General features: G+C 57.6%; 6 protein-coding genes across 6 annotated transcripts; 2 read left to right on the top strand and 4 right to left on the bottom strand.

Annotated features, from left to right (window-relative positions):
• Positions 1-281: 281 nt before the first annotated feature.
• On the bottom strand, positions 282-1,832 carry J3D65DRAFT_545541 (GPI mannosyltransferase 2; the record flags this gene model as incomplete). Its single annotated transcript, XM_066796769.1, has 5 exons — positions 282-641; positions 667-763; positions 825-892; positions 949-1,475; positions 1,544-1,832. 5 exons carry the CDS (start codon positions 1,830-1,832, stop codon positions 282-284), a joined length of 1,341 nt encoding a protein of 446 aa, XP_066659614.1.
• A 1,022-nt stretch (positions 1,833-2,854) lies between these two features.
• Positions 2,855-3,958, top strand: J3D65DRAFT_538259 (uncharacterized protein; the record flags this gene model as incomplete). The annotated part of the gene is made up of 1 exon (XM_066796713.1): positions 2,855-3,958. A coding segment is annotated over one exon (1,104 nt), but the record flags the coding sequence as incomplete, so codon positions are not given.
• Positions 3,959-6,359: 2,401 nt separating this feature from the next.
• On the bottom strand, positions 6,360-7,223 carry J3D65DRAFT_663627 (uncharacterized protein; the record flags this gene model as incomplete). Its single annotated transcript, XM_066802684.1, has 4 exons — positions 6,360-6,397; positions 6,471-6,830; positions 6,933-7,035; positions 7,092-7,223. 4 exons carry the CDS (start codon positions 7,221-7,223, stop codon positions 6,360-6,362), a joined length of 633 nt encoding a protein of 210 aa, XP_066659612.1.
• On the bottom strand, positions 7,150-8,371 carry J3D65DRAFT_17172 (uncharacterized protein). The gene has a single exon (XM_066794259.1). It carries the CDS (start codon positions 8,150-8,152, stop codon positions 7,517-7,519), a length of 636 nt encoding a protein of 211 aa, XP_066659611.1. The 5' UTR covers positions 8,153-8,371; the 3' UTR covers positions 7,150-7,516.
• Positions 8,372-8,505: 134 nt separating this feature from the next.
• J3D65DRAFT_16966 (Metallo-dependent phosphatase-like protein) lies at positions 8,506-9,393 on the top strand. Its single transcript, XM_066794243.1, has one exon. It carries the CDS (start codon positions 8,535-8,537, stop codon positions 9,375-9,377), a length of 843 nt encoding a protein of 280 aa, XP_066659610.1. The 5' UTR covers positions 8,506-8,534; the 3' UTR covers positions 9,378-9,393.
• Positions 9,394-12,740: 3,347 nt separating this feature from the next.
• On the bottom strand, positions 12,741-13,649 carry J3D65DRAFT_599023 (uncharacterized protein; the record flags this gene model as incomplete). Its single annotated transcript, XM_066797877.1, has 1 exon — positions 12,741-13,649. The coding sequence occupies one exon, from the start codon at positions 13,647-13,649 to the stop codon at positions 12,741-12,743; it is 909 nt and encodes a 302-aa protein (XP_066659609.1).
• Between the last annotated feature and the right edge of the window lie 99 nt (positions 13,650-13,748).

The following is a 13,748-nucleotide window of genomic DNA, read 5'->3' as shown; positions in this document are numbered from 1 at the left end:
ATGACCCTTGCTTTGGGCGCATCTGTACCCCTTGAAGGAATGCACATATGTTTGCATCACACACGAGATTGATAAACAATGGTCGTTCGATATCAATCGCTGGTCGGTCACTGTGTATGTAATAAGTCGGGAGGGCGGACGACGGACAAAATGGCGGCGGAAGCCCGAAGGGCCGTCGGATACTGCCGGCGACGGTGTGGAGCCGCCCACGCCGCCGAGCCAGGTTCTCGTCCGCGGATCGGCTTCAGAGTCATGTCAACCGCACGGGGCGATTTGGGTGCTCAAGCCGGCGGCAAGAAGCTTGCAAACAGCGCACCCTGGATCGTTGCGTACATGACCATCAGTCGTAGGATCGACGCGGATGTGCGTTTCCCTGCAATGGCGAGATGCTGCAACGGAGCGGCTCCGTCCAGGCCGGCGGCGACGGCCAGGTACCACAGGGGGTAGCCGGACGAGATGCGGTTGATGATCTGGACGTGGAAGTTGGTCAAGGCCAGCAAAGCAAGAGCCAATTGCGGCAGGGCCATTTGGATCAGGAATCGGCGGGTAAAAAGTTGTTGTGTCGAAGGCTCGGAAGAAGCAAGTTCCGAAGGGCGCGTTCTGCGATTGATCAGTGGCTTGCCGGGGTGGTCACCAGGTTCCTGATTGACGTTACCGCTGCATGACTCGGAGCCCCGCGCTGATCAACAAAAAAAGAGACGGCGCAGCGAGGAGGAACAGAGGGACGTTGGATAGCGTCCAGTAGCGCAAGAAGCCGACATTCCTGGCATAGGGGTTAGGAGAAGGAGCATGTCGGGAGAGGTGGGGTTTTTGGGTTGGGTTACCAGTAGTGGTGCTGCACAAAGGTGTAGATGCTTGGTAGCGACTTGTTGCACCAAGGCCTAGGCGTTTCCTGGTCGTCATGAGCGCTCAAGAGCGGGAGACTAGGATGGTTGCATGGGGACTTACCGCAGTGCAGTAGTGTTGATAGGCAATCCACTGGGGAACGATAAGCCCTGAGGCGGTCAAAACGCCGGCCAGTGCATAAGCGGCTAGGCTGCGGAGACATGGTGTTTTGTGTGGGGAGGAGAGCAAGCCATGGAGAATTTCAGGAGCGTCATAAAGCAGAATCAAACCGTTCAGCAGACCGTTGGAACGGACAGCGGTGGCGAGGCCAAAGCAGAGGCCGGTGGTCAGCATGCACCAAAGGTAGGTGACGGGGTGGGTGCCGTTGAGCTGACGGGCATGACAGAAGCTTAGCAGGCCGAGGAAGTTGAGCAGCGAGAATGGAGCCTCGCCGTATGGGGCAGCCAGGAAGAGGCCGGCGGGAGAGAGCACATGCAGAGCAGCGGTCAGGAAGGGGATGTTGGGAGAGGTGGGGAAGAGACGGCGCATGAGGTGGTAGAGGGCGAGAACGGAGAGTAGATGCGAGGCATTTGCGATGATGGTGGCGGCCCAGACATTAGCTGCTAGAGGCTCCGCGGACAGAGGCAAGGCTTGGGTACGGAAGTCAGCATGTGGAGCCACGGGCACGGGGGCGGGACAAGGCGCATGGTCGTCTTACAATTGGCGGTGATGGAGATGAGTCTCGACAGCAGCCAGCTAAAGGCCCACTCTTGCTCGTAGAGATGATTGCGCTCGGCGGATGAAGCAAAGTAGACGGCGTCCCAGCGAGTGAGGCGCAGGGCCAGTGGGTGGTGGAGGAGCAGAGCAGAGGACGAATCGTAGCCAGGGCCGGGGCTAAGGAAAGCGATTGACAGCAGAAGGATTTTCCATGACACAATTAGGAGCAGGAGGGCTCTGACGGGATGGTCAAGGGGCCGACGAGTTGGGCTCTCGAGCGACAGGGCCATTATTCGGCGGAGGGTGGCTGGCTGGCTGGCTCTGGCTCTGGCTCTGGCTCTGGCTCTGGCTCTGGCTGGATGAGGAAAAAGGATGAGAATTTGGAGGCTTGACGACTGTCAACGGGGAACCCAGCACGGCGGACCCCATGCGTCATCACGTGGCGAGCATGGCGGTCGGTCGGACGAGTACGAAGACGAGGTAGTCGAGGAGTCGAGCCTGAGGGACGAATCGTTTCCGAACCCGAGGCGACGACGACCATGACTTGGTTAGAGTGTCTTCTCTTTTTCCGCCATGCATCTCTGTCAAGCTGCAGCCGACACGACACGACACCACACGGCGCACAGGAATCCTGACGCGCTTTCGGCTGACCAAATAAAAAATACCTATCAACCACGGTCCACTTAGCCAGCCTGTGTGGTTGTATTCAAAGAACAGCAGAGGCACATCAGAGAGAGGGCGGAACTCGGAACTAGCCCTCGCCCGGCTACGGTTGGCCACTTCATCTCGCGCTGCTCGTCCGCCGCCAGTCCGTCTGGACGTGGAAGATGAAAAAAATCCGTCCCGTCGATTTCCGCTCAGCCCTGTCCCCTTCGCGCATTATTTTTACCTCGTCAGTAGCCCCCATCAGCACGCCTGGCACCCGTCTCTCATCAGCTCCCTCCCCTCCCCAAAGCGTCTGGTGGCGCAGCCCCCCGAACAAGCCGACGCCTGGAGGTCCCTGCTCTTCCAGAAGCTGACCCCTGTTGCATGATCTGCAGGACCCGCCTGGTCACATCGAGTGTTGCAAAACTACTCGACTTGAACTAAACTCAAGCATAACCTTCGCCCTTGCTGCTCCTCTCCGCATTACTCCTCTTCTCCGCGCTCCTCCTTCTCCTCCTCCTACTCTCTACACCCCCTCTCGGTACGCCGTCCCCCAGGACATGCCCCAAATCACTCCTCAGCCGCCTGCCCCACTGTCGACAAGACTGTTGCCTGGCTGAGCTCCACCTCACCAACACCCACCATCATCATCAACATGTTTTTATCCATGCTGACGGCCGACGCTGCCGCCCAGCATGGCCACGAGTTCTCCGCGCCGCGCGCTCCTACGCAATCTTCACGACAATCCGCTCCTCCCCGCTCCCCGCTAAACGTCTTCTCTTCCTCTGTCCGCCCGCAAAGGCCTCAGCCCACTCCTTTGTATGAGAGAAAGAGCCTCACCTCCGAAACCTATCCTCCTCCTCACCGCCGCCAATCATCCGCCCCGCTGCCGCCCTCCAAGCCGCAGCGATCCATCACCTTTGCCATGCAACCACAGGACATGGAGCAGTCGCGCCCGCCGTCTCTTCGCAGCACCGCCACCACGTCCACAGAAGGTCGTTTGCGCAACAGGTCTCTGCGACCAAAGACGAGCTTTGCCCTCGCCCACCCACCTCCCCGCGTCGGTCACTTTTTGCGGCCAAGGGTCTTGCTCCAGCTGCACCAATCATCAGCCAACTCCCGCCCACGACCCGCATACGAGGCCATCCCCTCGACCAAGTTGGCGCCTAGACTGAAAAAGAAGTTTCAAAGGTTGTTCGAGCTCAGGAACAAGCTGGGACCGGACGACTTCCTCATTGTCAAGGCTGAGACCTATGGCGTTGATCGCCGGGACGGAGAAGAGGAAAAGCTGGAGAACCGCGACGTCATTGCTGTCGTCTGCTACAATGCCAAAGAAGATCGTACCGAAATCTGCATGGACGACAACACCATCTGGTCCACGTCGCAAATGCCCAACGGAGGCTACGACTTCATGTCGACCGACAGCCATGGTCTGCAGACTAAGAGGCGCTGGGTTTCGAAACCCCTGGGACAAAAGCGCGCCTCGACCATGACGACAATGTCGCAACCCCCCTCCCTCGACGACCGCAAGTTCAACTTTAGCACCATCAGCCCGGACACCAGACGTCATCCCGTCATCGCATCAATGACACGCGCCAGCATCGACGTGTGGGACCAATATTCGATGCCATCGCCAACTCTTTCCTCGCCGGCTCCATCTCCCGATGCAAGTGATATAACCGAACCAGCCTATCCGGACAGCCCTCGCCCCGTCTTCATCACGGACGACTCACTGCGCAAATTCATTCTCGTCAGTGGCGTCTGGATCGCCTTTCGGGAGCGATGGTCCAGTGTCTTCAAGTATGATGACCCAAGCATCTGTCGCGCGCGCGACAGCGTCCTCTCCGACCCAACAACCTCCCCGGTGCGCTCCGGCGCGCCGAACCGTGTCGTCAGCATGAGCAGCATGACCGGCAGCACGTCCCGATCCACTTCTCCCAGTGCCTCGGAGCACCGCAGCAACACCAGTGCTCATAATCTGCGCACCGTCTCACGTCTCCTCCTGCACCGCAACCAAGCCCTTTCTGCGCTCAATGGCGACTGCGGCGGCTCGCCCGACTCGGGCTCGACCTCGTCGGCCAACGCGGCCCAGAACCGCTCGCGGCGCGCTAATTCCACTGGCGCGTCGTTCCTCCGCCGCAGCACGAGCAAGCGCAAGCAAACTCGCACCACGCGGGCGAGTAGCTGTTCGCGCGACCCTGAGCCGAATCCCTACCTCGCCGAAGACGACCTGTTCGCCGACGCGGCCCACGCGCCAAGCAAACGCGTCACCCTAACCAAGGCCCACGTCATCCTCCCCTCCATTCAGGACCACAAAAACTCGGGCGAATATACTTCTGGCGATGAGAGCTCGTCTTCGGATGACGACGACGACGACAACGGTTCCGATTCAGAGTCCGACTCGGACGACCAGCCGACGCCGCGCGCCAATTCGCAACACTTTCCGGCCCTCCCGTCGACGCCGCCGTCGAAATCTCCCCACCACCACCACCGCGCTAGTCTCCAAGTCCCACGCTCCTCGCACCAGGACCACCGCGCTAGCTTGCAAGTGGCGCGCTCTCCGCACCAGCAGGACCTCCTCCACCCGGACTCCCATCGCTCCCTTAACCGCTCCAAGTCCGCCTCTCCGTCCAAGATCGACTCGAGGCGCACATGGCGGCCATCTAGCTACCGCGAACGCATGAAGCCGAGTGGAGTCGGGACGGTGGAGGAGATGGACGACGTGGAGAGTGGCCAGAGCACGCCCACCGAGTTGCGCGGCGAAATCAAGGGCGGGTCCGTCGAGGAACGCGAAAGAGGAAGGAGCCGGGGAAAGAACGGCAACGAAAAAGAAAAGGAGAAGCGGATGAGCGTCAGAGGACTGCTCAGGAGAGTTGTTGGCAGGAAGGGGAACTAGAGCGATTGTATGGCGGCCGATGGTCCGCCATCTTTCAGAGCTGTTCAAAAGCCAATTTACGCCACCATGTTCGTTGGAAGTGTCCCCGGCGACCAGTCAACGAATGGTGAGGGAAGCAGGAAGAAGAGACCAACAGCAGGACTGCCAAAAGGATCACACTCACCTCACTCCACTACAAATCTTTTCCGCCTGACGCCGCGGCGGCGCTCACTGGCTGAGAGCTGCGTGCGCCACGCTCAACTGTCTACTGGCGGGCCGGTCATTGTCTGACTGCCTGCTTTTGCACCAACATCATTACCGCTACATACCCACTCTTGTCTTGAGATCTTTTGGCCACTTGGTCCTGCTGCTTTGTGGCACTCTTGTCTCTCTGCTCTGATACATATACATCATCAAGAACACTGCTACTACTGGTAGTAGAGATGTACACGACAAATGAAAATACGTAGATTTACACGAATGCATAACAAATGAACAAGCACTGCTGCCCCCATCCGTCTCACTGTGCTGTAATCGAATCTGTGCCGGCATACAGGCGCTGCAATCTCCCCTTTCCCCGCCACCCCTTCTTCTACCCTCCGTCCGTCCGTCTCCATCCCGTCCCCTCGCTCCCCCTGAGCTGATCCCTGCTGCGTACCCCCCAGCCAGCCAGCCAGCCACCAACGGCTAGAAACAGTGGGCGTCGGTACCTGACGCCGTCCGTCCGTCGTTCCGTCCGTCGGTCATGCGAAAAGGCCGAAGAACAATCAATGACGATGCGTGCCCAACGGGGAACGGAGACTCTGCCCAACCACATCCACATCCTGGCCCGACGAACGCCGCGGCTTTTTTCTTCTTTGTGCCTGCCTGCCTGCCTGGTTTCCCCTCTTTTCGTGTGCTTTCTCTTTTGGTGCCTGGTGCAGGTTTAACTGGTCTGGCGTGACACTCGGGGCGTACGCCAAAATAGGGGGGGAGGCGGGTGGTTGATGCGCGCTCTGCTTTGACGGCATGCACGCGCAGCGAAGACTTTAGGGGGTGTGAGGGCGGTCAGGCTCACTTACACGGCAGACACAGAGAACGCGAGATGATAGTCAGACTGGTTGTTGTATTAGCTGTTGAATCTGCCAGCGGAAGTGGTGGTACATACTTTTGGCGCACACACAAGAGACCCAAAAACTGGGTAACCATCTGAGGCTTAGTAGCCAAAGTCATGGCAGACATGAGAACAAGTCAGTGGCAAATGGGAAACGTTGGTCGGTTCGGCGAGTATGAAAGAGGAACTAAATCAATCCCCTTGCTATGATGGGGTCTTTCGGAGCGTCGTCCACTGGGTATCTGTAAATCGACAGAGGAAGAAAATAATAACAGGCCAAAAAAGGGGAGCGCAACCCAACAAGCCGCGATGGACATCCCCCCGGCGCCGGATTCGGCAGCTTGTTCAAATCCACGCTCTTCGCGGCGGCCTGCGCGCGCGGCACGTCGACGCCCAGCCGGCCAAACGCCAGGCCCAGCTCCGGATACCGCTTGACGGCGAGGCCGACGAGGCGCAGGTCGAGCTTGTCCCTCCGCGCCTTGATGTGGTCGCGGAAGTGCGACTCGAGCCACCGCAGGTCGGCCGCGTCGTGGAACTTCTCCCGCGTCGCGGCCGCGTGCTGTTTGCCCTTGAATATGTAGAAGGGATCGAGGAAGGAGGCGGGCTTTGTGCCGAGTGTGGCGCCTGAGACGGTGCGCGTCGTTGCTTGGATGTTTTGGAGGGTGTAGACGGCGCCTTGAAGGATTTGGTGTCAACGTGTGTGATTATTCTCCAGTAGCGGTGACAGCAGCACAGTAATCCCCCTGAATCGTTGGACATGAGGGAGAGTCAACTTACCAGGAAACCTCGCGCAAAAGATCTCAACCAGTACAGTCGGGTTCTCCGACCAGAGAAACGTCACGTAGTCCTCGCTTGTCTGCGGTATGGCTTTGAAGCCGTTCTGCCATCCAACACGCGCAAGATCTCCTGCTTCGAGGCCGACACGATGCAGTCGACGTCTTTGCTTTCGCGGTTCCCGCCCATCACTGACACGGCGTAGCCGCCAAAGATGCCAAACTTGATGCCTGACGCCTGCAGTGTGGCGTACATGGCAATGGCTGCGTCGTTAAGGCGTTGTTGGTGCACCATGATGTAGTGTTTGGTTGGGTTGCAATTTGGTTTGATGGTGGGTGGATGTTTCTGCTTTCCCTTGGTGACGACAACTTATATTCCAAGGGTACGGGAGTATCAACGAGACACACGCGCCCGGATCTTCAGCCCCAAAGTCGCTTATTGGCTTTGAGCGTTCATGGGTTGTCTCACTGGCGAGGGTAGCGCGCGTAAATGCGGCGCGGAGAGTTAAAACAGATATTTCCACGGGCCATGTAGATACCTTCTCCTAGTGGCCAGTCGAACAGCCAGCCGCCAGTGCCCTCGTTTCATCATGGCTCATATCCTGGGATTCCATGCAGCCTCGGTACCTCCTCTTGGTCTGCGATGAAACAAGTTATGGTCTTGCCAGAGAAATCGTCGATGCGAAACTTTTTCCTTTGGACGATAGACAACACCAGTTGCTGTGCCTCATCAGCTGCACTGCTCATATTCCTTTCGCACCATGCCTCGTCTGGATCCATTCCGTCGACCAACTGCTCGATGGCAATGCGCGCCATAACGTCCCCCGATTCGAGATACCGCTCGCACAGACTCGTCATCAGACGCGGCAGCTTGGGCATGGGGAAAAGGTGGACATCGCGGGCAGAAATTGACTCCAAGATCTGGCTGCTGTAGGACTTTTCTTTCAGAGCTCTTGTGCGCGGCACAATGGCTTGATCCAGAGGGTCCAGTTTCATGTACTTATCCGAGAAAACGACTATTCCAAAAGTTGGCGATGTAGTCGCATCAGTAGTAGCAGTGGGTCGGAATCTCGGCCAACCCTGCTTGTATTCAGTGTAAAGGTCGAAGCTTTCCAGCTCGTCTGGCTCGCATGGATAGCTTGATTCCAGAATCGAGCATGCTTCTTCAAAGGACGTGTGAGGAACGCAAAGTTCAACATCCTGGATATCGCTAGATGGCACCATTCCGGTGGAGCTCTCGCGACATACGACATACGTGAATCACCCGAGGGACGTTGTAGTAATTCAGAGTTACTTCTCCAAGGACGCAAACACATATGCCGGCATCTTCGATTGACCTGATCGCTAGGGCAAGTTCGCTGAGCTCCATTCCTCAATCTTGACGGCGAGGTAGGTAGACTTTTTCGATTCGGATCTAGAGGCCGCTGTTGAAATTGAAAGGAAGAAGTTGAGATGAAGATGAGGAAAGACCCGACGAGGAAGGTCGTCACGTCGTCACCCCGGCGCTAAACACGCGATTAGTCATCCATGCCTGCCTGCATTGGCCGCCAACGCGACCACTCCGCAGAAACCCATCCCAACAATCACGAGCAACTCGTCGAGTCCAATGCAGAGACTCTACTCCCTCTTCAGCTTCTCTCGATCGCCGTCGTTCCAGATCCTATCCGATTTGCACCTCGAGGTTGGCCAGCAGTACTCTTCGTTTGACATTCCAGCGTCTGCGCCGCATCTGATTCTCGCCGGCGACATTGGCCGCTTGAAGGACTACGACCCGTACCTCGAGTTTCTGAGGCGCCAGACCGAGCAATTTGAGACGGTCTTCCTCGTCCTCGGCAACCACGAGTTCTACGGCATCACGTTCGGCGAAGGCCTCGAGCTCGCCCGGCAGCTCGAGCAGGAGCCGTGTCTGCAGCACAGACTCGTCCTTCTCCATCAGCGTGCTCACCGCATTCCTGGCTCTTCCGTCACCGTCTTGGGCTGCACTCTGTGGTCTGCGATTCCTGACGATGCGCGGCAGGCCGTGGCGGGCGCCGTGAGCGACTTTTCCAAGATCCAGAGCTGGTCCATCGACCAGCACAACGCGGCGCACGGCGCAGACGTTGCGTGGTTGAAAACGCAAGTCGAGTCCGCCGCTTCCAACGATGAGTCGCTGTTGGTTGTCACGCACCATGCGCCGTGCATCCAGCTCACGTCCAGTCCGCGCCACGTCGGCAACCCTTGGACTTCAGCTTTCGCCACGGACCTGCTCGGAGCAGCAGAGAGTGGCAAAGCCTGGGATGCAATCAGGGTCTGGGTTTTTGGGCACACGCACTACTCGACTAACTTCAAGGTGAATGGCACGAGGGTTGTCAGCAACCAGCGCGGCTACGTTCTTCCAGGCCTCGTGAAGAAAGATGGAGAGGGCTCTGGAAAGCACAAGTTTGACGTATCGAGGACGATCCGCATCTGAAGTGCCAGAAAGTCAGCCAGAAAGCCAAAGCATCACCAGCTCCTCAAACTGAAATGGTCGTCCTTCTCCTCGTGGCCGTTTCGACACCCTCGCTCGACAAAGAAATGAGACTCGTGCCCGTCGCTGCGAGGAACAGACTGAATAGAACGTTGGCTGTCCCTTGAAAACCAGACCAACCCCGAGAACCTTGAAACGACCGTCTGTGGAGTAGTCGAGAAGTCAAGCCGGTGGCAGGTCATTCAGGAGTAACAGACAGAAACAGGAGAACAGAAGAACAGGGAACCAAGTCGACTACCGATCTGACTCCCTACCAACTGCAGGAGCAGCGGAAAACCAAGTGCAAAGGGTCTCGCGCCATGTAGCATTTAGCGTCGGGCAGTCATCGTCATCATCCCCTGCCAGCAACGTCGTTTCCCACCTACCTGCCTGCCTGACTAGCCACCCAGCGCCAACCAGCGCGCTGCTGGCCAGACAAGGAAGGCAGGGTTGCGGGACACACGATCAGGGTCCGACAGGGATGGAGCAGCGTCGACGCGGCTGCTCCCGCTCGCGCCGCCATCGTCGCAGTTTTCCTGGTGGCTGGATGGCTGATGGCTGATGGATATCAGATCGCACAACAACCCGAGGCAGACGAGAGATGAAACAGGTACGGATCGTGAAACAGCGGTATCAATGTCGTCGGTGGTGGTGGTGGTGGTGGTTGTGGCAGGGCCTTGGCGGATGGGGTGCGTGGTAGGAGTCGATGGCAGGGGGTTCGTGGAGAGGTAGGTGTATAGGCGGTGAATGAGGCTGGATGGATGGACAGGTGGTTGGCTTAGGAGGGGTAGGGAGAGGTGGGCTGCGTAGGCCTTTAGGACAGGATTCTGTGGTGTAGCGACTTGGAGGTAGGATGGCATTCAAAAAAAGAAAAAATCAAAAAAAGAGTTGCCAAGGGAAGAGGAGCAAAACGAGAAAGGCTTCACGCTGCACATGTTCTCTATTAATCTTGTTTTAGCAGGTAAACGTCTTGAAGAGTAGCAATATGGCTGCGCAGGTGAAATGAACAAGTGGTACTTCTTGAACCATAGAGTGCAGTTTTCTAGAGTCAATGGCGAAACGAAAACCCCGGGACCTGAATCTCGCACACAACAGTATGAAAAAGGATGATGGAGTATAGGAGGACAGCAAGAAGACAGGAGGGAGGAGATGACTTTTGCAGTACTGCTGCCAAATGGAAAAGGCCCTGCAACTTGAGGGGCATATCTACATACTCATGCTGGGGAGAGATGCAGATCTTCAGTCAAAGACACAACTCACCCAACAGTCTGTTCCTCAGCATCCTCAGCAGCACAGTTCGTCAGTTCAGCTTCAGTTACATTCCACTCACCATCAACGACATGTATCCGCAAGCGTCAAAGCTCTTCCCACAACCATCTCCTCAACCCAAATGTGCCATGCATCCATCCAACGACACCCTTCACCATCCACACTGCACCGATCCACGATCATAGACACTAAACTTAACCTCCCAAGTAAGCTGCAACGCCGCCACCAACAACAACAACAACACGACACCTCCCCTCAATCTCTGTCTATCCGCGTGCATGCAGCCTCGGCCCCCAAAAGGATCGTCAAAGGATCACGGCGCGCACCCACGTGTATCTCGGCGCCGGACGGACAGCACGGTTCCCCCTCCGCCGTGTTAGAAGGGCCAAAATAGACAAGATATCCCCACTTGGTCCTTTCTTGGCCAACGACTTGACTGGTTTGATGGGTTATTTTCGCCTGACCGCTACATGCACACACACACACACACAGCTCTCCGTCTGCAGTCAGTCGTTGTTGATGACGATGACGATGGACTTCTTTGGCCCCCACGGCCAACGACAGCAAGCGGAGGAATGCAGGGACCGTGTGACGTGCCGCGTGCCGCGACGAGACAGACATAGACGCCGTGGCACGCGGAGCGACGGACAGACGGGTGAATGAGGAGAGAGATGCAGGAAGACGAGACGAGGGGATGAGACTGAGTACCGCGTGGGGGCTTACAGTCGGCGGAACGGGACCTTCGTTGTCCGAATAAACATCGACGGATAAGAAGAGGTGCGGAGACGGGGACGGAGACTCGGAGAGACGGAGCGGGCTTGCGCAGAATGGCCAGTTGATTGTTCTCGATGCTGGCCTTCTGGGTCAGTTTCTTTTGCTGCCAATGGTCACCATTCAGAGCGACGGAATTCTGACGCCACTACAACGCAGTCGATCAGCCATGCACTTTTGACTAACGAGAGGGGATCCTCGGTTTGTTTGTTCGCAAAATAATCGCCGATCAGAGCGTGGCTGCCGTGTTGCGCACCTGTGAATTAGTCGATTGGCCAGACAATATGGACAGATAAGGTCGTCTGCAACAACAAAGAAGCCGCCAAGGACTCTTTGCTTTGTCGACACTACAGCTGCTGCGTAATTCACCGACGATCCGTGGTCCATTATTACCCAGACTGTTTGAGCAGGGTGGAGGCGTGGGAGTGGCGCACAGGGTCGACGAGTGGCGGCATCCACATAAATCATCATCATGCCCCCTGCCAAGAGACTCTGGCGTCACTTGTTGAACATGTTGATCAGTGGTGGACGTATTGCGCAAGGTTTGGAGTTGACGACATGGACGACCACCGACGCGGTGGAGCGGGTTGTGATGTCATGGGGCGGAGGTGGATTTTGCGGGGACGGGAGGGGAGGATAGCGTGTACCGTGGGACGGGAGTGGATCGAGGGTCCAGGTCTGGACTCTGGACCATGGGAGAGCAAAGGAGAGAGCAAGTGGCCAGAAGGCTCGCGACTCGTGGAATGACGGGCGTGACGCGGCCTGGACGCTTTTCGATGGTGCCTGTGGGGTTTTGGAATTGATCTGAGCAGCACCCACGGCAGTGATGAGCGACTCGCTTCTTGCAACGAGTAGGGCTGACCCTATCTGGCGTCCAAGCGCCCAGGCTGGATGGATGGGTGGACTTGAGCTTCAGAGTGTGCACCGACGAGACAGGCAACGGCTGGATTGGGCATGGTTTCACGGCCACCATCCCGGCAATCTTGCAGTTCGCCGCCAAGTGCCGCAGTGAATGCGCTCTGAAGGTTCCTGCATGGCGGCGTGCAGAGCGTTTTCGTAGACGGGCACAGGTGGCTGCAGAGAGTGCGACAGGAGATTGCTTGTTCGGACGGGCGATGCAGGGACAAGGTCGAGAGAGGCAAAAGAAAACAACGGCGCGGGATGGTCGAGTGGTTGGTTCTGCAGGCCGACCTCGGGTGGGATAAGGGTTTCAGGGAAGCAGACGTGCAGTAGAATAAAATGTCGAGGGCGCTTAGCGGCAGGCGGTGAGGCGTGGACAAAGATAGATCAGAGGAAAAGGCTTGTTCGGTACCTGCAGCAAAGTTTGAGTTTGCTTAAGCGCCGAAGGGAAAGGAGAGAGGGGGAACCTGAAGGCTTGAAAGAAGCGCAGCACAGCACAGGCGGGTAGCCGGCAGAGGCAGCGGCTATTTTGGTTGTGGTGCAGGTTCCCATCAGGTGCAGGTTGAGGTCGAGGTCGAGGGAAGGGACCTGAATGTCGACTGAAGGTGGCAGGCGGAGCGGAAGCGGCAGTGGCTTGACGTCTCGAGATTGCTCCTCCGGCCATTCAGTGATGACAGCTGGAGAGAACGGAAGTGGTTGAAGGCTGAGCTGGCCGGACTGCATCGATCTGCACCTGATGGACAAAGAGAAAATCAGGCGTCGTCCGTGTCTGGCGCGACGGCCGACACTGCCACCCACGACGCGCCCGCGACCACGACACGACACGAGCCTGCCCACCACCAGCGTAGGCAAGGGGCCCGGCCGTGAGCGCGACATGGCCGCATGCGGAAGTGTATTCACTGACGAGTGCTGATTTTTATTGCGAATTTCCGCGGCAGAGCGACAAGAGCTGAGGATGGTTTGGTGTGGAATGATGGCTGGCGGGCCCTGGTCCTGGTCGGGGTCCTGGTAGCCCTGCGCGTCGCTCGCTGGGCCCTGAACAAGGGTGCGACCATAGAACTGTATCTCGACCATATGCTCCGTCTGCAAAACCATCGCGACAGGCGATGGCTCGTCGTCAGCCCGGTCGGCCTGGATGGCGAGTTGCTCGTGTTTTTGTAATGGTTTTTCGACGACAGCCACTCCGCCACGCGCCGTTGAGTCCGGTCCGTAGACATGGTGGACGGGGAGGCTGGGATACGCAGTCACTGGCCCCACCCCCCACCCACCACCACACACACGTCTCTGCTCAAGCATGCCCAGCCCTCCGCCTCGTCCAAGGAAGATATACACCACGCGGCGCAGTCACAAGCTCCAGCTTCAACATGCTCCAGTCCTCACTCTTCACTCTTCACG

This window comes from Phyllosticta citribraziliensis (genome assembly GCF_038025025.1).
Source record: "Phyllosticta citribraziliensis strain CPC 17464 chromosome Unknown J3D65scaffold_1, whole genome shotgun sequence".
In the NCBI taxonomy this organism is placed as follows: Eukaryota; Fungi; Ascomycota; class Dothideomycetes; order Botryosphaeriales; family Phyllostictaceae; genus Phyllosticta; species Phyllosticta citribraziliensis.
Note: the sequence above shows the minus strand (reverse complement) of the source record. Positions and strands in the feature narration are given on the sequence as shown.

Coding starts and splice junctions, on each gene's coding strand:
- J3D65DRAFT_17172 (XM_066794259.1), bottom strand. CDS start 8,152: ATGGTGCCATCTAGCGATATCCAGGATGTTGAACTTTGCGTTCCTCAC.
- J3D65DRAFT_16966 (XM_066794243.1), top strand. CDS start 8,535: ATGCAGAGACTCTACTCCCTCTTCAGCTTCTCTCGATCGCCGTCGTTC.